Below are 22,351 nucleotides of genomic sequence, written 5' to 3'. Positions count from 1 at the left end.
CCTCATGTTAAACCTTATGGATTAAGAACAGGATGTGACTCAAGTTCATGTAAGTGTGAAGGCAGACCAGCAAAAACTTTTGGTGATTTAGTGGATGACCTCCAAGGTGTACTGGGTCTAGCTGAGGGTCTTCTGTCTTTAAACATGCCTGAAAAACCTCGCCCTTAAGGTGCCCAGGAGGCATCCTGGTCAGATGTGGATGTGGAGGAGCTCCCAAATGACTGAGCTCCTCACCCTGTCTCTAAGGGGGTGTCTAGACTCCCCATGCAGATAGCTCAATCTGTTGGTCACTACACACAGCTTGTGGCCATATGTAAGAGTTGAAGCATAGATCAATCAAATGTGTAAATTTGGCTTAATCACTCCATCAGAATGATTTTTACTGATTCTCAGTTCAGTAAATGTGTAATTTGGCATATCTCAGCCTTTTGTCCTTGTTTCCCTTACTTGCCAACCCAGCCAACCCTTCTGATGAGGCTTTGGTGAACAGTAGATTCACTGTTGTGAGTGATTAACTGAAGTTCCAGATGCATCTTTGTCAGGTCTTTGCTATGTTTTCTTCTCATCTCATGACTTTCATGAGATAAGAAGGGACATGACTTTCAGATACTGTTCATCCAAAAAATTGGGATATTCTGAGCTTTCAGCTAATAGCTTGGGAATCACCATGATGTTTGCCAAAATATCTTTTTCTTTTGTCTCGAACTGTGTTATCTTTCTACTGTCTAAACTGTCTAAAGATGGAGTTTAAAATTGGGCATTACTTTTAAAGCAATTGTGTTATATATTGTATATGTTCTTGTTTGTTACGTTGCTACCTTTGCATAAAAACCAGTGGTAGAAGTTTCCTTCATTGAGCTATCTATACTTTCTTAATTTGAGTCCATTTCAAAACCTGTACTTTTTTATTTTTGCTCGGGTAACAAAGTTGCTTCAGTTCGTCAGCCTCCACAGGACTTTTTCTTAACACAAGTATCTGTACTTATATTCAAATGAAGAGCGTCTGTACTTTTGCCACCTCTGCACAACACACTTGTAAGAGCCACAGTTGATATAAGTTATAAGGCTTTTTGTAAATTTTCCACCAATAAATTATTAAGTCAAGTCAGCTTTATTTATAAGACATCATGTCGGCTTTGATGACCTTGGTGGATGTAAATCAAATTTCAACAGACTTTTTTTCATCACTCACTCTAAACCCCTAAAAAATTTTATCAGAATTTATTTAAAAATTTTCAAAACGTTTTGAATGCTACCAAAAGCATAAACACTTTGGCGGTCATAACAATGTATAAAATGACCAAAAGAGACCGAAAAAAAGAGACGCGCAAAGAAAAACTATTGTGTTTACAGACAGAATGACATGAGCAGATCTTTTATCAGCTTCAGGTGTTATGAAATAAAAAGTAGAACAAACATTCAATCCCTGCACGCCAAAGAATTCTTAGAGAAGATATTGAACCCCGAGTTGCTCCTACTGGGTTTATGAGACAGATGAAAAACACTTAGACATAGAAATAAAAGAACTTGCAAGAATGGCTTACTGAGACATTCTTAGCTCCTTTAGAATTAAGACTCAAATTTTGGATCTCTGCATATTGATTGTTTGACTTAAAATCCATTGCAGTGGTGTACAGAAGCAAAACTACAAGAAAATCATGTCATTAATATTTTGGGAGCTGAATTCATGTCAGTGAGCTGTGATCCCTCAGTTACTTCTTGTGTTTATACATCGCTCTACATTTAATCAGTAGTTAATCAGTAGTTAATCAGTAGCGGCACAAGCACTCGATCCCTGTCTGCTCCAGTCTGCACGCCAAAATATTCTTGGGGAAGATTCTGAACCCCGAGTTGCTCTTATGTGTTCCTATGTGATGTCAGTTACATCTCCTTTCTTTTAGTCATTTCACCATTTTCCTCCTGGAAGTAACCACCCCCAAAAATTACACCTGCAGATCCACATTCCAACAACATGGAGGCGTGAAGCGCTGTCATTTCATTGTCACTCAGATGTTTGTTTGGGGTTTTTGTGGTTTGGTTTTTGGCTCAAAGACTCAAAAGGGGAAGGACCCGAGAGGTGGATGCTAGTAACGTGGCAGCTGCTGTGGATGATAGACGAGAGCTCGAGAAGGCTTTGACACAGGAATTCTATCTGAACTCAGGTGAGCAGTGAGGTCTTATTCAAATATATAGATGTAAAGCTTTGTATGTATTTTCAAATCAGCAATGCCACACTGTCAGACTCTGTTTGACAGAATCCTTATTAGTGGCCGAAGACAAGTGTGTTTAATTTCATTACATGAATGTTGCCTTTTTTTAAAAAAATTGAAACAACATGAATTATTTCTGTGATCCGAAGCTAAAGCTGAATGTTCATTGGACAACATGTGTCTGAATTTAAAACTTAATTGTACATTTTTAATGCAGACAACAAAGAGGAGTATAAGGTACGTCACATGCTATGATGTAGGAAAACGACACAACAGCTTCAACAGTTAGGCTGCTGCCAGTTGGCATTACCTGGTTCTAATTTAGCCTGCCAAGACTGAGAGAGCCACACCTTAAAATGTACTCAAAGTGTAATTAGTCCAGAGATAGTTTGTTAGTCAGGTTGTTTGACTTGGAGGTATAATTCTTCTCACCTTGTGCTACTTGTTCTGTCTTTCATAAACTTGCTTTTCTTTTTTTCTCAATAACCTACAGTCACCTTGTTGTGATTACATTGTACTTCAACATTTACTGGGGGTTTTTTTTTTTTACCTTCATTGTGTTTTAGTAATTCGCTTCAGATGTGGCAAGAGCCCTTTTGTGAATTTGCATATTCTCGGTGGCGGCACAGATGTTATCAGGGAGCTCTGGTTTTTCTGGCTTGCTTAGACAAAACATGGTTGCGTACACCCATTTGGGTTGGGTTTTTTTTCTCAATCAGTGATTTGTTATGTGACTGCAGTGAAGATCTATATTGTTCAGTCTTTTGAGTCTATTATTATTTCTCAGTGCCTCCTATTTTAGTTATTTATGTTTCTAGTTCTGAGTTCCTTTCTCAATTTAGTTAGCTCCCAATCATGTCCAATCTGCCTTTGCTCTGTTTATCACTTCTCACTTGCCCTCCATTGTGTGCTTTGTGTTTAGTTTGCTTCCTTCCATCTAGTACAAGAACTAGTACAATGCGGTGAAGTTGTCCTGTACCCTCAGCACAAAAAAAGCGCCCCCCAAAAATGATTTACGCAAGCATGTTTCCACCTCCCAGCTTTACTGTGAGGATGGTGTTATTTGAATCATAATCAAACCTGGGGGTTGAGTTGAAGCCACAGAGCTTGATTTTAGTTTGGTCTGACCTCGGCACTTTCTCCCAAGCCTTCTCTCAATCATTTAGACGTTCGCTGACAAACTCGAGACGGGCCTGAACATGTGCCTTCTTTAGCAGCAGTGTTTTAATACATTACAGTGCAGTGTGTTACCAATGGTATTGTTAGTGACAGTGGTCCAAATTGCCTTCAGATCATTAAAAAGCTCCACCACTGTGGATGTGGGCTGATCTACCACCTTTTTAATAATCATCTCCTCCCCAAAACACAAGACATTCCAGACCGAGGGGGATTTCTTCTATTTCCATCTCCGATCTCACCAAGCTTCTTGCCAAGGTTATTATAATAAACAAACTAAACTAAAAGCTAAAGCTACATGTGAAAAAAGAATTTGTTAACTAAAATAAAAATAAAAATTTGACTTTCAAAAAAAATTCAAAATAATTGAAGTGAACTTGGATAAATAAAATAAGAATATAAAGACAGTATCATTAGTTATAGTATTCATTAGTCTGGTAAAAATGTTATTACAGTAAACAAAACTTTCTGTTTACTGAGACTCTACAACACTGAGTGAACTGCCGCTGTCACGGTCCTGGGTCGGTGACCCAGTGTTTTGAGTTTCTTGTGTCTGAGTTTTGTATTATGATCTTAGTTCCCTTTCTTCCCCCAGTTTATTCTTTAGTCTAGTGTCTTAGTTTGGCTTTCTTGTATTCTCTTTAGTTCTCTGAGTGTTTAATAGGTCCCCTCTGTGTCTCTTTGTTGTTGTTCTGTGTTTCTTAGTTGCTCTGTCTCCCCTAGTCTAGTTTGCGTCTATGCTACTTCCTGTTTTACTTTGAAGGTCCAGGTCTCTTGTGAGTGTATTCTACTTTGCTCCCTCGTCTCGTCAGTTCTGATTTCTCCCAGCTGTGCTCCCCTTCTGTGTCTCATTCCCCTCGTTACTTCCCAGTGTATTTTAGCCCTGTGTTTCCCTGTGTCAGTGTTGCGTTCTCCCTCATGCTGTGTGTGATCCTCCCTGTGTCTCCTGGTATGCATTATGATTAGTTTTCCCAGTTTAGGTTTGTGTTGTTTGTGATCTGTTTTCCAGCAATAAAGCTGTGCTTTTGAGTTCAAGTTCAGTCCCCGTGAGTTTGCGTTTGGGTCCAATCCCGGCCTGCCACACAGCGAAACATGACAGCCTTCAAGACATTCGCTGCTTATATTGTAATGCCTGTATTGTCTTTCCATACAGTAATAAAAGGTAGTAGTTAAAAAGATTTCAACTCTGGAAATAAATTGAAATTAGCCTGAATTAAAAACAAAAACTGAAAATCCATCCATCCTGGTCAGAGGCCCGAACAACCCCAACTGACTCCTTTCGATGTGGAGGAGGAGCAGCTCTATTCTGAGCCTCTCCCAGATGGCTGAACTCTATCCCTAAGGGAGAGACCAGCCTCCCTTTGGAGAACGCTCGTTTCTGCAACTTGTATCCACGATCTCGTTCTTTTTGGTCACCACGTAGATGACGTAGATGAAGCGGTGAATTGAGAGCTTTGCTTCTACACTCAGCTCTCTCTTCATCACGACAAACCGGTACCGCATCCACATCACTGCAGCCACAGCACCAATCCATCTGTCGATCCCCCACTCCCTTCTCCCGTCATATGTAACAATGATGCAGGACAAAAACAGCGTTGTTCTTCCTGAATCCAGAGTTCGAATAATGAACAGACTTTCCTTTCCACTGCCCTGGCATGGAGTTTCCAGTGGAGGCTAAGAAGTGTGATCCCCCTATAGTTTGAGCTCATCCACTGTTCACCTGTCTTGAAGATGTGAACCACTCTGGTCTGCCAATCCAGAGGTACTGCCCCTGAGCTCCACGCAACATTGTAGAGGTGTGTCTACCAAGACAGCCCTACAAGATCCAGAGCCTTTAGGAACTCGGGGCAAACCTGAAGTATTGTGATGATTCTGATTAAAACTAAACATTTGTCTCTTTTATCTGTGTGTATGGGTCCATATTCTCTTTCTTCTTTAGTAACAGAGCCCACTTAAAAACTGTGTAAAATTTGTGTGTATTTGTGATACAGGTCCATGATGGTGTGCGTGCTCCCAGTTGTCCTCCTGATCACATCATCAGCCTTGGTGTCCTCCTTAGGTAGAAAAAAATGACTTGAACTCACGTTAAAATGCAGGAATATGTGTACATGTGTGTTTTAATAGGTGTATAATTCCCTACAATGTCACCAGGGACAGTTTCTTTGCTTTCATGCCATCCTCGATGGTTCCTGTTCGGGCGGAGATGTTTGTCTTTCTACCCAGTGTGGAGCTCCTGGAGTGATGCCAATGTAAATAGGCTGACAAATATATCATCACATCATGATATCATGTGTCATTTAAAGATTAACATGAGAATCAGACATGAATTCTGTGACTTTCTGAAATAACTATGTTTAAATTTAAATTCTAAACCAATTTTAATGTGTGTGTCTTTCAGTTTCTATGCTCTCAGTCTGGAGGTGACCTTGTATCCATCCACACGCCAGAGGATCTGCAGTTTGTTGCCCAGGTAGCAAACACAAGCGCTCATGTGTGGCTGGGCGGTTACCAGGAGCAACAGGTTAGCGATGGTCATTTTTGCCACGTGCAATTTGGGTCATTTATTGTAAACATCTCCTCCATTTGCCTTTCTGTTTTCTTTTTAAAGAACGGCTCCTGGTTCTGGACTGATGACACGCCCTTCAGCATCAGCAGCTGGATCAGTGGCACAAAAACAGCAGGAGCAGCTGGGGCTTGTATGGAAATGACACGTAATGGTAGTTAAACACAACACAGATTCATAATAGAGATGAATTGTTGTATGTTGCAATCAGGAAAAAACCCAAATTGGAGACACTCCTTATTTTACCAGAAGGAAGGCAGAGAGCAACCTGATTTTTGTTTGTTTGTTCCTGTGCTGCTAATCTTTGTGCATTTAGCCAGCTCAATTCAACAACATGTAAGCCGATGTTACACAAGATACCATGGCTGATTTTCAGACCCGCATAGAAGTGGAATTCAAATGATTACTTATTATCCTGTTACACTGACCATGAGCACCACAGCCACTGTGCACCAGTCCAACACAGTGATTTACTGTGAATTCACCACATCACTGCAAACTAACTTGTTTATCCTCGACTAAACTGCAGAGTATTTTCAACTCAACGTTAGTGTACTTAGTTTGATTTGCATGTCATTTAACAATATGAACACACAGAACTCAAAACACGTCATACACAGATCCAATATGTGATTAAAAATGAAGATCCAATCTTTAAAACTGCAGTTTATAAAGCATCACTGAGCACTCATTACTTTCGAATATAACCTCTCTTCTTTGTCTCCTGTCCTGTCTTTTTTTTTGCATCTTTCTCCATATCTGACGAACATTATCTTGCGCTCTTTTCTCTCCCAGGGAAATACAGCAGTTAGACGTCTATCAGGCATCACACTGTGTGCTGCTAAATGCACATGTATGGTTGCTGATGTTTGTTGAGTTTATTAATGATATATTGTACGTCCTTTGCCTCTTTCTTGATTTGCAATAAGCATCAGTGATTTTTTATGTCCATCAGTTTAAGTTCAAATCAGTTTAGTTCATGCTGTGTCTGATGTGAGCAAGATTTGAACATAAATATCTGTTTTGACTGAGGAGATAACGTAGCTATTTCTGCCACGGTTACTGGGTTGTTGTTTTTTTGAAGAAAGTTAAAGTAAATAAATCAGAATGTTTCTTGTGTTGCTTCGCACTCAGATGGAAAGCTGCAAAGCGCCCCGTGTGACGAGCTCAAGTTCTACATCTGCTCCATGAACGCCAGGTAGGCAATAATCAGGTTCTTCAAAGTATTTACTGTAAAATCCTGTATTTAAAAGAGTTTAAAACTTTTCCAAATTCATCAAAGTAACTATTAACATCGTGTGAAGACACACCAACGGGAGCTGAAGCAGGGCAGGGCTCTGCTTTTGTGTAATTACAAGAAGGACCTTTAAGTTGACCTTACACTAAACCACAGTGCTGTTAAAGTCAACAAAGTACGGAAAATGAAATCTGTGATGTTTAAAATTTACATTCAGAGACGAGAACAGATGTCACGTGTACATTTTTTTTTCCTAAAATAGAAACAAATAAAAAACAAAAGGTTATATACTGTGAAACAGTGCAAGAGACCTGTACTGAAATATGGCCGCTAAATGTACACTAACCGTCATGGAAAGAAACTCCTAACAGCAAAAAATGCAAAACAGCAAATTAAATCACACAAAAAAGTCATACATGGACATAAATGATGTACCACAATTTTAGTGAGGCAAAAACAATTATGAACAGGTATTTAAAATTTCTGCAAAAACATTATAAAAAAAATTTAAATAACTAAAAAATACGCAATACAACCTCAGTGACATTAAAAACAAACAAACAAACAAAATGAGACAGAAAACTAAAAAGTGATACAGATAAATCAAACAAAGCTACAAAGTTACAAAATGAGATGCAAAATGACCTGAAGTAACATAAAACCACCAAAATCAGCTACAAAATCACACAAAACAGCCAAAAAATGTGCACAAAAAAACCACAATAAGAGAAAAATGATCTTCAGGAAAGTAAAAATAACCAAAATGGGACTGAAAAGAACTAGAAAGAGTTATGAATACAGGAAACGGAACAAAAGTTCCCAAAAAGATGTATAAGATAAACAAAATATACATAAAGCAACCAAAAAAAGACATAAAATAACAACAATAACACAGAAAACAACTAAATTATAAAAAGTGATAATAATAAGGTCAAACAGAGGTACAAAGTTACAAAAAGAACATGTAAACTGAATGAAAGTGACAGAAAACCACTAAAAGAGACACAAATAGACTAAAAAGGGCTACAAAAGCACCAAAAATGTTTGGTAAATGACCACAGTGAGACACAAATGATTGTAAGGAGAGGAAAAACAACCAAAATAAGACAGAAAACAATAATAAAGTGATATACGCACAGCTGACTGCCGGCGGAGCTCACGGGCACGTCACTGCAGCCCCCCCGACCCCTCATCTGGGACTCTCCTCAGCTCTTTCTGGGAGAGTGGCACGGTTGCCCCTCCGTTGGTCTTCCTTGGTCTCTTGTGCTCTGGGGGCCTCTGGACGTCTGGAGTTTTGATCTCTTCCATACCTGCTTCATGCCCAGGTGGACGGGGCTATGGCTCCCCACACCCTCTAGCACAGAGGTTCCCAAAGTGTGGGGCCCGCCCCCTAGGGGGGGGGGGGTGCAGAGCCATTGCAGGTGAAAAGAAAAAAAAGAGAGCGCTTGGACACTGTGGACAGGTTTTTGACGGGGCTCCCACATAAACGCAAAGCAGCAGATGAAGCATCGCCAAATATGTTTCCAAACCAACTTCCTTCCAAGCCAAAGACTAGAAAATATGGTGAAGCATATCTTCCCTTTGGCTTCACCTGCACAAGTGCCAAGGTAGGTCTCCCCTGCAAAATTAGTTTCCCTGTGTCGGGAGCAGCGCTGGGCTCTCCAAATCATGGACAAACAGTATCCCACATTCTTGATTTTTAGTTCACAAACACTTCTTGTAATAATTACTCCTGACATTTTGGACATGTTAGCTCTTTATGCAGTAAAGTTACAGTGGGATACAAATAATATCAGGCTGATCCTGCCGTAATTTGTTCCCCCGGTTCAAATCACGGACAAACAGTATCCCACAGCTGTTTATGTGTTTAAACCCATTTTGCACAGAGAGGCATTTTTTGAAAAATGTATTGATAGCAATGTTGAATATTATTACACAGGAACAAAAACAACTACATGTAAAATAATCACATCGTGACGCCTCTGCCTTTAAAAACTGAAGATAGTCAGATTAACAGTAACAGTATTTTGTCTCTATCTGCCATTCTGCAATTCATCTCATGTAAACAATAACGTGGCGCACAGCGTGACGTGAAAAGAGGCACATACCTTTGACGTTGCTTGACGAACTCTGTAATCCTCGTCCACACGTAAACGCAAAAAAGGAGTTTTAAATAATCTCCGTTTTCGGTGAATCGCAACGCCGTTTATGTGTTGACGAAAAGCCCAAACGCATAGAAACAGCTGAGTTTTCAAAAATACCCGTGTAGGTGTGGACGTAGCATAAAAGAGTTGTAATTTATTGCCGTTTACTTGTATTTGCTTAATCGTTTACTAAATGTTTGTGGTGTGAAATAAACACTTTTCTTGTAAAAAAGGGGGCCTGGCAAAAAAAAGTTTGGGAACCACTGCACTGAAGGAACCTTTTAAATACAAGTGCGCTCATGCTCACAGTACACACGGGTGCTCGCACACACAAACTACACCCTTTTTAGCTCCTACCTCAAAGCACACTGTGCACTGTCGATCTTACATGATGATGCACAAAAAACAGAAAATGATAATAATAATTATAAAGTGATATAAAATCATCAAAAAGATGTAAAATTGATTGAAAGAGTCGTGACCTGTCTCTCCCTGTGGCTGCTGGGATGGGCTCCTTTTTGTTTTTTGTTATAAATTTGCTTCACGGTGATCTCCTGTTTATCTTCAGCTCTGCTGTCATTGAAAGCACCGAGGAGCAGACTGAACCAGGTGAGACTTTAATAACACTACTGAGCTCATTCATACACACCTGTGTGTTCATGGCCCTAGTGGCTATTAGAGGAACTGCAGCTTTAGAGGTATGTTCACTAGTGTCCCGCCTGCTCACTCAGGTATTGTCCCCGGCGTGGATTTGTTTGATGTCCTTTGGAGCAAAAGTGATGCACTAGCAGAGGAGATCCTCCGCTCGTCCTCCTTCCTCAGAGAGCTGCGGTCTGGTCATGTGACAGAGCAGTGCTACTCCAGCTTCATGCAGCAGGAGGCGCTGTATTTGACCCGAGTGAGAAGCACTCTAGAGGTATGAGGTCACAAGGTTTTTCCAGACCAGCTCTTTTCATAGAGCTTCAGACTTCGGCTCCATCTTTGACTTTTCTTGCAGGTCCTTATTGGTAATCTAGAGGAGACTGACGACATTAGGCCACTGCTGCTGGACACACTTAAACTCTACAGCAGGACAAACCAGGTGAAACCATTTTCCTGCTGCAGTCAAAAGAAAAACACACCACTGAAACAAAACAGTTCATGCAAAATGAATTAAATTAATTGTGATTCACTTTGTCCTGTCCTTCAGAGACTCCTGGCTTCACCTCCCACACAGTGGCTCCATTATCCTCTCCAACTGTACCACTCTGTGGTTTTGGAGGAGCCGGTTTATTGGTTAGTGGCTCTGTCGGCCCGGTCCTGTCTACGTTACTTCCTGGCTCAAGAACTGCTCGAAGAGCCGCTGATGTCCAGGTCCATGACTAACAGCTTCTACCAGGAGTGGACCAAAGACAGCATGAAGGAAGTCACCTGGATAAACAGGTAGATCATCACTATTTTCACATACTGTACAAACATCACGGATGAGTAAATAAACAGACTTAGAGGGACAAAGGGTTTGGTCCAACAACGAAACAGAAAGACCAAAAAGAAATGTAAAACAACCAAAAATTCAAAATGAGTCATAATGAGAAAGTCAACCAACAATACCCCCTTTGGTCCCAAAACACAGTCGCGCACTGCGTGAGCGGCTATGACATGAGCATTGTAAAACTGCCACAGCGTCTACAAAAATGCATTGACTGAAATGGCGATTGTGTAGAAAAATAAATAAGTCGTCAAGCTTTAAAATGATGTAATGAATGGTTGTGTGTGTTTCTAAAACAATAGGAGATCTTACTTTTGGGATTGCCCTCGTATTTACACATACTGTACAAACATCATGAACGAGTAAATGAATAGACTTAGAGGGACAAAGGGTTTGGTCCCACAAAGATACAGAAAGAGCAACGGCAAATGTAAAACAACCAAAAAAGTCACTAAATTGTCAAAATGAGTCATAATGAGACAGAAAATAATCAACAAACTAAATTAAGACAGCAAACAACCAAAAAGAAAGAATGGACACGAAGCAACAAAAAAACAACTGGAGACACAATTGATCATAAGGAACTCAAAAACAACCAAACAATATTTAAAATATCAAAAACACACAAATTGACTAGAAAAGGCAAATAAAACCACCAAAAAACACATGAACGCAATCATGTCAGAAACTAGCACAAAGGAAAAAGTAACAACAACAACATGAGATTTAAAATGACCTAAAAATTACACAAAGTAACACAAACAAGTATCAAACACCCGCAGTGAGACACAAATGATCACAATGAGATTCAGTTCAGTTTTATTTATATACACCAGTCACCTCACGGCACTTAATATTGTAAGAAACAACAACACAAATGAAAATGAAAATAAACTAAAAGAAGAAGCACTGAACACAAACCTCCACCATGCCGCTCATTCTCTGAACAGTATCTACTTTTAAGGGAATCGTTGTGTATTTTCTATTTATTCATTTTGGTTTTGGATTTTTAGAAGAGTACTACTGTACTACTACTATCTTATGTAATATCATCTAATATTATACTGTACTGACATTGCACACGACACATGTAAGAATCATGGTTTGTTAGTTATCAGGCTTTTTCTCAATTTCACACCAATAAAACATTAAGTTGACCTTGGGGATCTCAGTGGATCTAAGCCAAGTTTTAATGGATTGTTAACATGAACCCACTCCACACCACAACAAAGTTTCATTAGAATTCATTCAAAGCTTTTCAAACTGCCGCTAAAGCTACCAAAAACTTAAACACAGAGGTAATAAGCTATAAAATGACCAAAAGGGACAGACAAAAAAGAGAGGTGTAAAGTCAAAAAAGGGTGTAAAATGTTTAAAAACAAACTACAAAGATGAGCTAGAGAACTAAAATGTGTGCTGACATCACATTGTATTATCATTATTAACATGGGGATTGCGTTATCTTCACCCATCTTTGGCTGTAAAAACTTGAGCTTTTAAGATATATTTGTGAAGTTATGGCCTCATCGTAGAGCGTCATAGTGAAAAATAAAGTGTGTTGCACAGCTCTCTCTATGCCGTTTCATGTGTGACATTACTCGACATGGTTTCTTGAAATTTGTTTTTTCGAGGTCAGGTTTTACCTTCGGCTCTAACAATGAACGTCAAGACTAAATTATTTCTAACCTCAAGGACTAGTACATAGTTGTGAAGCAGGTCATATAAAGCTTTTACCAATTTTCATATTTGGTGTGGCCTTGATTGATTTTGAACTGATTTAAATTGAAGTTAAAATGCCTCGAGCTGTTATTGGTGTCTGCCATCCAGTGTTGGTCCAGTTACTTAAAAACAGTAATTAGTTCCTGAGTGCTTATTACTTTTCCAAGAATGTAATCCCGTTACTTTACTGATTACTTATTTTCAAAGGGAATTACTTACTTACCTACTTTTTAAAAACATGATACTCAACCTGAAGAAGTAATAAAGCTATAGATCTTTCAGCCCAATTTCTATTTGTTCTGCATAATCCGTCATATAAAAAATCATATCATATATATCATATATAAATCATCATATGAAAAAGTCTCTTTTTAAAACTTGTTTTAATCTTTTAACTTTATGCACATAGCACAAAAATTAAGTTATATGCAACATTCTCTGACTGGAAGAAAATCTTTAACATTTAAACCAATTCTCTGCACATTCCAGCATATAAAATAAAATAACTTTTGTGTTTACACTCACTTTTTCAAATAGATGCAAGTAAAACAGCAAAAAATAAATAAAGTCAAAGATTCAGTGGCACTAAGTTCTGTCGCTCTTAAATCTACTGTCACGTGTTTAGCAGGATGTGGAGGTTTGCCCGGTGCCGCAGAGGTCATGTCAGTGGGAGGATCTGTGTGAACTTCACATGCCCGTGGCAGCGTGCTCAGTGCTTGCTCAGATTTGAAGTTTAATTTTTCGCTGTGAAACGAAGTTTTCTTCCCACACAGAGTGAACAGCGGACGCTAATGTTTTTGTCAGTTTTTACAGAATCAAACTCAAAGTAAGGTCAGTACTTCCACACTTTTAATGCTGCACGGTCGTACTCTCTCCCACACTCCATATTATCCATTGTTGATCTGCACACAGCTGTTGTTGCCACAGACATCTCATGCTCGTACGTAATTGTCATGAGACACTCTCGCAAACAAAATCACGGTTCAGTAACGCAGTAATGCAGTGTTCTTACGAGAAAGTAACAGTAATCTAAATACTTTTTTGCAATAGTAATCCCTTACTTTACTCATTGCTTGAAAACAGTAATCAGATTATGCGCTACTGCCCACCTCTGCTACCATCACACAAAATTTGGACATGATGTCTTGAAAACTATGGACACTAGACTGCTGACAAACAAACAGACAGACAAACAGAGCTGATTACATCCCCCGTCCTTTTGGAGGGTGAACAATGATGCAGAAAGGAACCACAGTGAGATCCTAAATGTCCCAAATTTTCCTTTTTTTAAGTCTACCATCTCTACTCTTCAACTTTTGAGCTTTTGTGTTTTGCTTTTCTGCTTGTGATGGTAAATGGTAAATGGCCTGTATTTATATAGCGCTTTAACAGTCCCTAAGGACCCCAAAGCACTTTACATATCCAGTCATCCACCCATTCACACACACATTCACACACTGGTGATTGGCTGTTTGTTGGTGATGATAACAAACAGCCTTTTTTACTCCCTCTCTCTCTCTCTGTGACACAGGTACAAAAAGGTGATAAAGGAGAATCAGGATCATATGGATGTATTTAAAGCCATCAATATCTTCAGAGAGCACATGATGGCCCAGAAGGCTTTCTACAAGGCTCTGTAAGAACATATCAGTGTGCCTCTCTTTGTTTTCTGTTGCCTGGAGTTCAGTTTTTAATGTGTGCGTCTCTGCTGCAGGGTCTGTTCATCTGAAGAAGGCAAACAATGAAGGAGTGAAGCAAGGTGGGTCAGCTTCACTGTAGAGTCTGCAAACTGTAAAATGAATTACCATGATTGTTCTTGTTTGGTTTCAAAACTCAGTTCAGTCTTTCTGTTTTCAGAAGTTTTATGGACAAGTGCATGTTCTTTTTTTTTTTTGGCCTGCAGACAGACGTCATTTCTGGGATGAAGGAAACAACTTTAACTCTCTTCAATCAAGAAAGCTTGATCAAACAATCGCTGCGTTCTGAGAAGCTTGGAAAGAAAAGCAACTGGACTTCTTTGTTTCACGTTTCATCTCTGAGGTGAAACGTCATCAAGAATGGTAAATGGCCTGTATTTGTATAGCGCTTTACTTAGTCCCTAAGGACCCCAAAGCGCTTTATACTACATTCAGTCATCCACCCATTCACACACTGGTGATGGCAAGCTACACTGTAGCCACAGCTGCCCTGGGGCGCACTGACAGAAGAAACTCAAAGAAGTCCAGTCAGTATTCTTTCCAAGCTCTTTGGATTACCATGACCTGGGATGACTGAGAACCTACACAGACAATAACTAACTACATTGTCAATTCTATTCTATTGAATCGCACAGAATCAGAACAACAGTCCCCTCGAGTCACTTTATTTCGTAAGTCAGACTATCTCACAGAAGTGTGTGCATCTGTTTACATTCTGGGTCCTTTTTCAGTATTTATCCTCTTTTTGATTTCTGACACATTTAGTGGTGGTTTGTTGTTGTTTTTCTTTGAACTCTTCTCTATCCTCTTTTCTGAAATTCATGAAAAAGAGCACAAAATGTTCAGAAAAAGATATAAAATTACAGATTCACATTGATAGTTTGGCATTATCCTACTGACAGACAGTCCAGGTAGACGTTGTCAAACCCAGTACCCTATCTCACAAATTTAAAGAACGTGATCTGGAAAAAAATTCTTCAAAATGTTATGTGTTGTTTCTCCCCCTTTTGAACCAAATCTTCTGTTTCTTACTATACCTTACCCAGGTTGTTTTTCCTAATGAGCAAACAGATATGTATTAGATATGAGATATGAAACATTTAATAAAAACACTGTAAAATGTTTAAGTTAAAACACAGTAATTTAGGCTGGAAAAATGTGAAGCATGAGAAAAGATAAAATCTGTTATAAAATCTGTTATGGGTTAAAGCATGTAAACAGAAACCCTAAATAAATAAAATAAAAATAAAACCCTCAAATAAAATAAAACCCTCAAATCCTGAATTTGTGCAAACCGTTGTGTTGCCATTTTAATTCAATGGGAGAAAAACCATTGAAACTCTTTATTTATGTGTATATATGTTTACAGCTTTTTCTGATTGCTTATTTTTGCAAAACTCTACACACAAATAAGAAAACCTGTCACCCAATTATCAAAACATTGTAGTTCTCTTGCAAAAGCGAACACAGCTAGATTAACTCTTCACACCTTCGTAAAAATGGTGTTTTCGTATCAAACAGTACACACAAGCCATCATCTACTAAGCACACAATGCGCCAACTGCACACTGATGGTATGAATACAAAACACATCTGGCTTTTGCTTTCTCTCTGTACAGAGGTCAATTTGAGGTCACACTTTTGTCATAGTGTTATGTAAACATACAAGGATCCAAACTTCAAGTATTGGTGTTTATTCACACTCATCAAAACCAAGACAAAGTCAGAACACAAAATAGGAATTTCACCAAAAAAAGGGGGGAAAAAGACAATCAGCCTACATCATGTCGTCTTTCTGGGTCCGGCCACAAAATTTCGTCCACATCGCATGCGATATCCTCCAGTCCAAGGCACCGGGGAAAATATCTCCTTGAATGCCGTATCCAGGCCCGACATGATGCCTGGTCAATATCTCCACATGCCTCCTCCATTGCCTGTAAAAGGGCTACCTGTTGATGAGGATGACGGTTGTACACTTTCCAGCGCCAGGCAGAGAAGAACTCCTCGATGGGATTTAAGAATGGAGAGTATGGAGGGAGGTTGAGTGCCATGAAGGATGGGTGGTCTGTAAACCAGTTGCGAACCAAAGCAGCCCTATGGAAACTAACATTGTCCCATATGATGACATATCGGGTCTGCTCTGGTCTCTGAACAGTGAGCATGTCATGCAAGGTGTCCAGGAATGCAATAATGTGTGCAGTGTTGTATGGGCCTATGGTTGCATGATGGTGAACAACACCATTTTGGCTTATAGCTGCACACATGGTTATGTTACCACCACGCTGTCCTGGGACATTGATGATGGCATGGTGTCCAATAACGTTCCTGCCACGTCTCCTGGTTTTACTGAGGTTAAAACCGGCCTCATCCACAAAAAGTAGCTCATGTCCCATTGCATCTGCTTCTAGTTCCATCACTCTCTGGACAAGACAAAACAAATGCAACACATCAGGCCCATGCACAGCACTACAGTATGCACTTCCAAATTCAGAACCAATGACTCTAGCTTACCTGCACATAGTCATATCGCAGTTGCTTTACACGTTCTGTGTTTCTCTCGAAAGGAACTCTGTAAATTTGCTTCATTCTTATTCTGTGGCGCGCAAGTACACGACTTAGTGCAGAAATGCTTGCACTGTGTATATTTTGAAAGATGGTGTCATTATCAATTATGTGCTGCTGTATTTTGCGCAGTCTTATTGCATTATTGGCAATCACCATGTTCACTATATGGGTCTCTTGCTCTGGAGTGAACATTCTGCCTCTGCCCCCAACAGCTGGACGTCTAGCAATTCTGTAAAGTAACAATTTCAGTATTTTTGCATGTATGGTACTGTTGTGTTTCTCATTAGAGTATGGCAGTGCTACAAAGTACTTACCGATTCTCATTTCGAAATGTCCTAATGATGCCTGCCACAGTGTAGCGGCTCAGTTTAGGCTGGACCCGTTGGCCAGCTTCCCTCAGGGTCATCCCATGGTTGATGACATGGTCCACTATTGTAGCTCTGATGTCATCAGTTATTCTGTTTCTTACTCTTCTTACCCTTCCTCTTTCCCCTCCTCGTCCTCTTCTTGCTCCTCCACGTCCTCTTCCTCCAACTTCCTCACCTCCACGTCCTCTCCCTCGGCCTCCTCTGATTCTCACTCTTCTCACTCTTGCTGCTCCTTCCATTGTACTCCACATAGACAGCTTACCTGTGGCCTGTTTATAGTGCTTAGGCTGATTGCAAAGTGGACTAATTATCTAAAGTTTTCACATGTGAAAGTGTGCCAGACAGTTGGCAAAATAGTGTTAATGATAGCCATACATGTGTATAATTTTGCTAGGAGTGTGTTGGAAATTTGGTAATTGAGTGTAAGCAGTGAGTTGTGTCTACAGTTTTGCAAAGTGTGTGTTACAAAATGGCAAACTGAGTGCAAAGCAGTGTTTGTGCTTTTAGTTTTACAAACTCAGTGAGTGGATTTGCTATAAGTATTAATAGTTTTAGAAATTGTGCTATAAGAATCACAGTTAGGGTTTAAGCATTCAGAAAAAACTGTAAAGAACACCTGCATAGTAATAACAGACCGTTTCAAACGGCTGTCTTTGTCTCCCCCTGCAGGCTCAAATAGGATATTGCACCCTTTTAAAGACCTGTGCAAAGTAATTGAGTGCTACTACAGCATAGTACACTTAACACCTACAGACAGAAGAGGACACGAAACAAACAACTTTGAATCTCTTCAGGAATATTCAAGACTGTTGAATTTGATGCATATTTTTAGTTTGAACTGCAACCTATGAATTAAATAATTTTCTTTTTTCTGATATCTGTATGTCAAAATTTCCACTTAACTCAAAATTTGGAGTTGTGTATCTCGAATTTTCAACTAAACAATAACTAAAGTTGAAAATAAGCTGAAATTTTATCATAATAACATTCTATTTTGAGATAACTTAGCAATGTTGCAGTAACAGTGTATAAAAACACAACTAATTGTGATAAGGTTAGTATGCTGCACTATCAAATATCAAATAAAATATTTTATTATAGTCCGTTTGAACATGTAATATATTCACAGTGTTGTTGTTTTTTATCATCGATGTGATCAGGTCCTGGCCTAACATTTTTTATTTAGGGTTATAGAATTTGAAACATGAAGCAGATGTAACAGAACACCAGAGGATTATCCGTCCTCTACTGTAGGGAAATACTTGATAGCTAATTAGCATTCTGCGTCAAAGATTTTGCTAGCAATAACATAGTGTGACTTAGAATACAATTATTTGGCAATAGCTACTTGCAGCGCTGGCTGTTAAAGCGGTTTAAAAATGGACAAACCCTGGATATTTGTGTGAAATTGCTTAATATTAAACACAGAAGTCAGGGTTTTTCTACAGGATGACAGGCTTATGTTAACAGACAAGCTAGCATTAGCTAACATTGAATAGAAAAAACACAATTTAGGGTTACATTACCTAAATTAAATTATCCTTTTTGCTAATGATTATCATACTTTCCACTGATGGCCAAATTCCAGTTAGGGCAGATGAGCTTCATTAGATGAAACTGTTTTTCTTCAAGCTAATCATTACAATTTAGATGTGGTTGAGGCAGCATAGTGGTAATGGCATTTATTGATTTCTATATCTACTTCACTTCATGTAATACTAACATTAAACCATCGTACTTTCATAGCAAAGATTGAAAAAGGACATTGTGAATACCTTATTATTAATAACATAAGATAACTTTGACATAATTGCTCTGTTTGAACCAGTTATTTGCAACTGTTTACTTAAAGCAGAACCTTTAGTTATATGTATTGAATCTGATACGTATGACAATAAAAAAAATGTATTCGTGGCCATTTTGTAACGTTATTGCGATAGGGCCCCCTTCTGATGTTTTTACGTAATTTGAAGATGTCAGAGACATTACGTTACATTAGGGACCCCAAGCAAATGTTATTTCCCAGCCCAATCTCACTCCCAAGGCGTAACATGCCGACGTTTTGTCACATCCCGTGGCGTTCCTGAGGAACGCGAAAGGAGACCTTCGGTGTTCTTATGGTACACGGCGGGTTATGGCTGAAATCCAGTGCAATGACGCTCCCACGGTAATAGACGTTCCAGCCCCGTATTCCAGTCCTAAACCTAACCTTATCCGTAACCCTAACCATAACCTTATTCCTGACCGTAACCAGGACTTTGATGACGTTAAATAGCGTGTTTCTAAGCGATTTGAAGAAAAAGAGCGAACATGTGTAGATTGAGTCCAGACGGTTCTCATATTTCCTCATTTTTCCGAGGTCGTCATTTAGGAACGTGGTGGGTAGCCGAAAACGTAATATGTTGATGATTTGTCACCTAGCATAAAATGTTACGCTTTGGGAGTGAGAACGTGTTGTATTTCCATGGGCATCCTCTGTTGGTGTGTGGTGTCTATTTAACATTTCATATTAAGTAGTATTAATACAACCATCAACAACCAAGTATGGTGCAATGAATGTTTGTATAAGTTTCTTGTGAGACGTGAACGTGATAGAACTACAGGTCGTAAGGGGAAAATGTGCGTTCCCCGACTGGTTAGTGACTAGTTTATGGAAGTTGCTCACTGTCCCAGGGCAAAAGTGATAGCTAAGAGGCTGCTGCACCAAAAACCTCACGGCTATGGTCACATGGTTTTCTGTAGTTTGGATGGAAGATGGTAACTTGCTTGCAAAACTAACTGCAAGCCAAGTGGTAGATAACTAGAAAAGTTAACTACCGCAAGATGGTGGCGCAAGCTGTCGCAGTGGCCCGCGCGCTGCACAGTTTAGCAGCTTTCTTTTTATTTTGAGTATTTTTATTTCTCTTCTCCTCTGATTAGCAAGAGCACATGTGCAGAACAGTAAAACTGAACAGCTCATGGTTCTAGACCACACAAACCTGCACACTTTCGACAACAATGACTGGGACTCAATCCCCCCGATATCCGAAGGAATACGGACTCCAACTTCACCATACAACCGCTGAAGTGGCACAGGCGATGGAGGCATAGGAAACAGAAGATGGGGAAGAGAGCGGGGCTAAGAGCTAAGTTAAGTGCTAACCCACAAAGACCTGCTATTCCGAGTCTCTTCCTCATCAACTCACGGTCGCTACACAACAAGATGGATGAGCTACGACTGCGGACCGCCTCACGCTGTTTGGATTACTGTGCTATTATCACAGCAGAGACTTGACTGGACTCTTTTACCCCAGACACTGCAATTGAGCTAGTGGGCCCCACTACATTCAGACCGGACAACAACAAAGACTGGTAAAGTGGTCCCGAACCAGAAGCCATGGCTCAACAGCGAGGTGCGAGCTCTACTAAGAGCACGGGACAGTGCCTTCAAATCAGGAGACCAACAAGTCTACAAAGAGGCACGCCAATCTCTGCTTAAAGGGCATAACAGAAGCCAAGCACAAACACACTGACACCCTAAACCAGTTCTTCGCCCGCTTTGACCAACAAAACAGGGACACCATCACCCATCCTGCTGGAGCAGCATCAGCTCAGAGCCACACTGCGCAGAGTCAACACGAGGAAGGCAGCTGGTCCAGACGGTGTGGCAGGTAGAGTGCTTAAAGCATGTGCAGACCAACCAGCAGAGGTTTTCACCACCATCTTCAACCTCTCACTGTTAGTCTGTAGTACCATCCTCCTTTAAGTCAGCTACCATCGTTCCAGTGCCCAAGAAGAACACAGTGAGCTGCTTGAATGACTACCGTCCAGTTGCTTTAACATCCGTAATTGCTAAATGTTTTGAGAAACTCATCATGTTGCACATTAAAGCTGCCATCCCTGCAAACCTCGATCCATACCAATTTGCATACAGGGCAAACAGGTCGACAGAGGACGCCATAATAACAGCTCTTCACACAACCTTCACACATCTGGACAGTAGTAACACCTATGTGAGAATGCTGTTTTTTGACTTCAGCTCTGCCTTCAATACAGTTCAACCCCACAAACTGGTTAATAAAATAAGCTACTCAGGACTCAGCAGCTCACTGTGCACGTGGATATTGGACAACTGGAGTGAAAGACCCCAGAACATCAGGATGGGAGAGCACACCTCCTCCACCCTCATTCTGAATATAGGTGTCCCACAGGGGTGTATCCTCCGTCCCTTCTTATACTCTTCACCCATGACTGTTCTTCAATTCACACCATTAACACCATTATAAAATTTGCAGGCGACACCACCATCATAGGACTGATTGACAACAACAATGAATCAGCCTACAGAGACGAGGTTCAGCATCCAAAGCAATGGTGTGACGACAACAACCTGCATCTGAACACAGCCAAGACCAAGGACTTCAGAAGAACAAAGCGATCGGAGCACTCCACCTGAGGAAGTAGAAAGGGTAGAAAGCTTTACGTTCCTCGGAGTCCACATCTCGACCAACCTTACCTGGTCCACAAACATTTCCCACCAGGTAGGAAAAGCACAACAAAGGATGTACTTCCTCAGGAAGCTGCATTAGGCCCAATTACCCCAGAGACTGCTAATTAACGTCTACCGCTCCACCATTGAGAGCCTTCTGACCTACTGCTCCACACTCTGGTTCAACTGCTGTACTGTGGAGGACAAGAGAAAACTGCAGCGGGTGGTGAATGCATCAGAGCGGACAATTGGCATTTCACTAACCCCCCTCAGAGACATTTATACTGGCAGACTTCAGCAGAAAGCCAGCATCATCATCAAAGACCCCTCACACCCTGGACACACCCCCCCCCCCCCCCCCCCCCTCCCTTTGGTAAACGCAACAGGTTGATCAGGTCAAAGACAAACAGACTCAATAGTAGCTTCTACCAACAGTATGTCCCAACATGCCCTACCTCTACCCTGACTGAAGGTTAACTGTGCTGTTAACACTCATGGACACTTGCACTGTATTTATCTATAAACAGTACTCATTACAGTATAATACAACCAACATTCCTACCTCTATTTATGTAACTGTACAGTAGCAACCAGCATCCCTACCCCTTACTCAATGTGCAATAACACCAATCACATTGCACCTTATACTGCACTGATCCTACTCCTTACACTGTACCTGTAGATATATATATATATATATAGATATATAGATATATATATATACATTTTCTGTACA

The 22,351-nt window shown here is 40.2% G+C and overlaps 2 protein-coding genes across 3 annotated transcripts; one reads left to right on the top strand and one right to left on the bottom strand.

Annotated features, from left to right (window-relative positions):
• The first annotated feature begins 1,961 nt into the window (after nucleotides 1-1,961).
• Nucleotides 1,962-14,631, top strand: LOC102079799 (uncharacterized). 2 transcript variants are annotated; one of them, XM_019363324.2, is made up of 13 exons: nucleotides 1,962-2,162; nucleotides 5,378-5,445; nucleotides 5,538-5,635; nucleotides 5,785-5,907; nucleotides 5,995-6,082; nucleotides 7,084-7,147; nucleotides 9,899-9,939; nucleotides 10,062-10,246; nucleotides 10,328-10,411; nucleotides 10,520-10,752; nucleotides 14,049-14,153; nucleotides 14,232-14,276; nucleotides 14,421-14,631. In XM_019363324.2, exons 2-12 carry the CDS (start codon nucleotides 5,382-5,384, stop codon nucleotides 14,260-14,262), a joined length of 1,116 nt encoding a protein of 371 aa, XP_019218869.1. In that variant the 5' UTR covers nucleotides 1,962-2,162; nucleotides 5,378-5,381; the 3' UTR covers nucleotides 14,263-14,276; nucleotides 14,421-14,631. The 2 variants fall into 2 exon arrangements, with proteins under 2 accessions (XP_019218869.1, XP_019218868.1); XM_019363323.2 differs by having other exon boundaries at nucleotides 1,965-2,162; nucleotides 5,995-6,103; nucleotides 14,421-14,627.
• Nucleotides 14,632-15,986: 1,355 nt separating this feature from the next.
• On the bottom strand, nucleotides 15,987-17,284 carry LOC112845568 (uncharacterized). The gene is made up of 3 exons (XM_025904981.1): nucleotides 17,094-17,284; nucleotides 16,726-17,008; nucleotides 15,987-16,634 (listed from the first exon to the last, which is right to left on the bottom strand). The coding sequence occupies exons 1-3, from the start codon at nucleotides 17,183-17,185 to the stop codon at nucleotides 15,987-15,989; spliced, it is 1,023 nt and encodes a 340-aa protein (XP_025760766.1). The 5' UTR covers nucleotides 17,186-17,284.
• Nucleotides 17,285-22,351: the final 5,067 nt, after the last annotated feature.

The sequence above is a fragment of the Oreochromis niloticus genome, linkage group LG3 (genome assembly GCF_001858045.2).
Source record: "Oreochromis niloticus isolate F11D_XX linkage group LG3, O_niloticus_UMD_NMBU, whole genome shotgun sequence".
In the NCBI taxonomy this organism is placed as follows: Eukaryota; Metazoa; Chordata; class Actinopteri; order Cichliformes; family Cichlidae; genus Oreochromis; species Oreochromis niloticus.
Note: the sequence above shows the minus strand (reverse complement) of the source record. Positions and strands in the feature narration are given on the sequence as shown.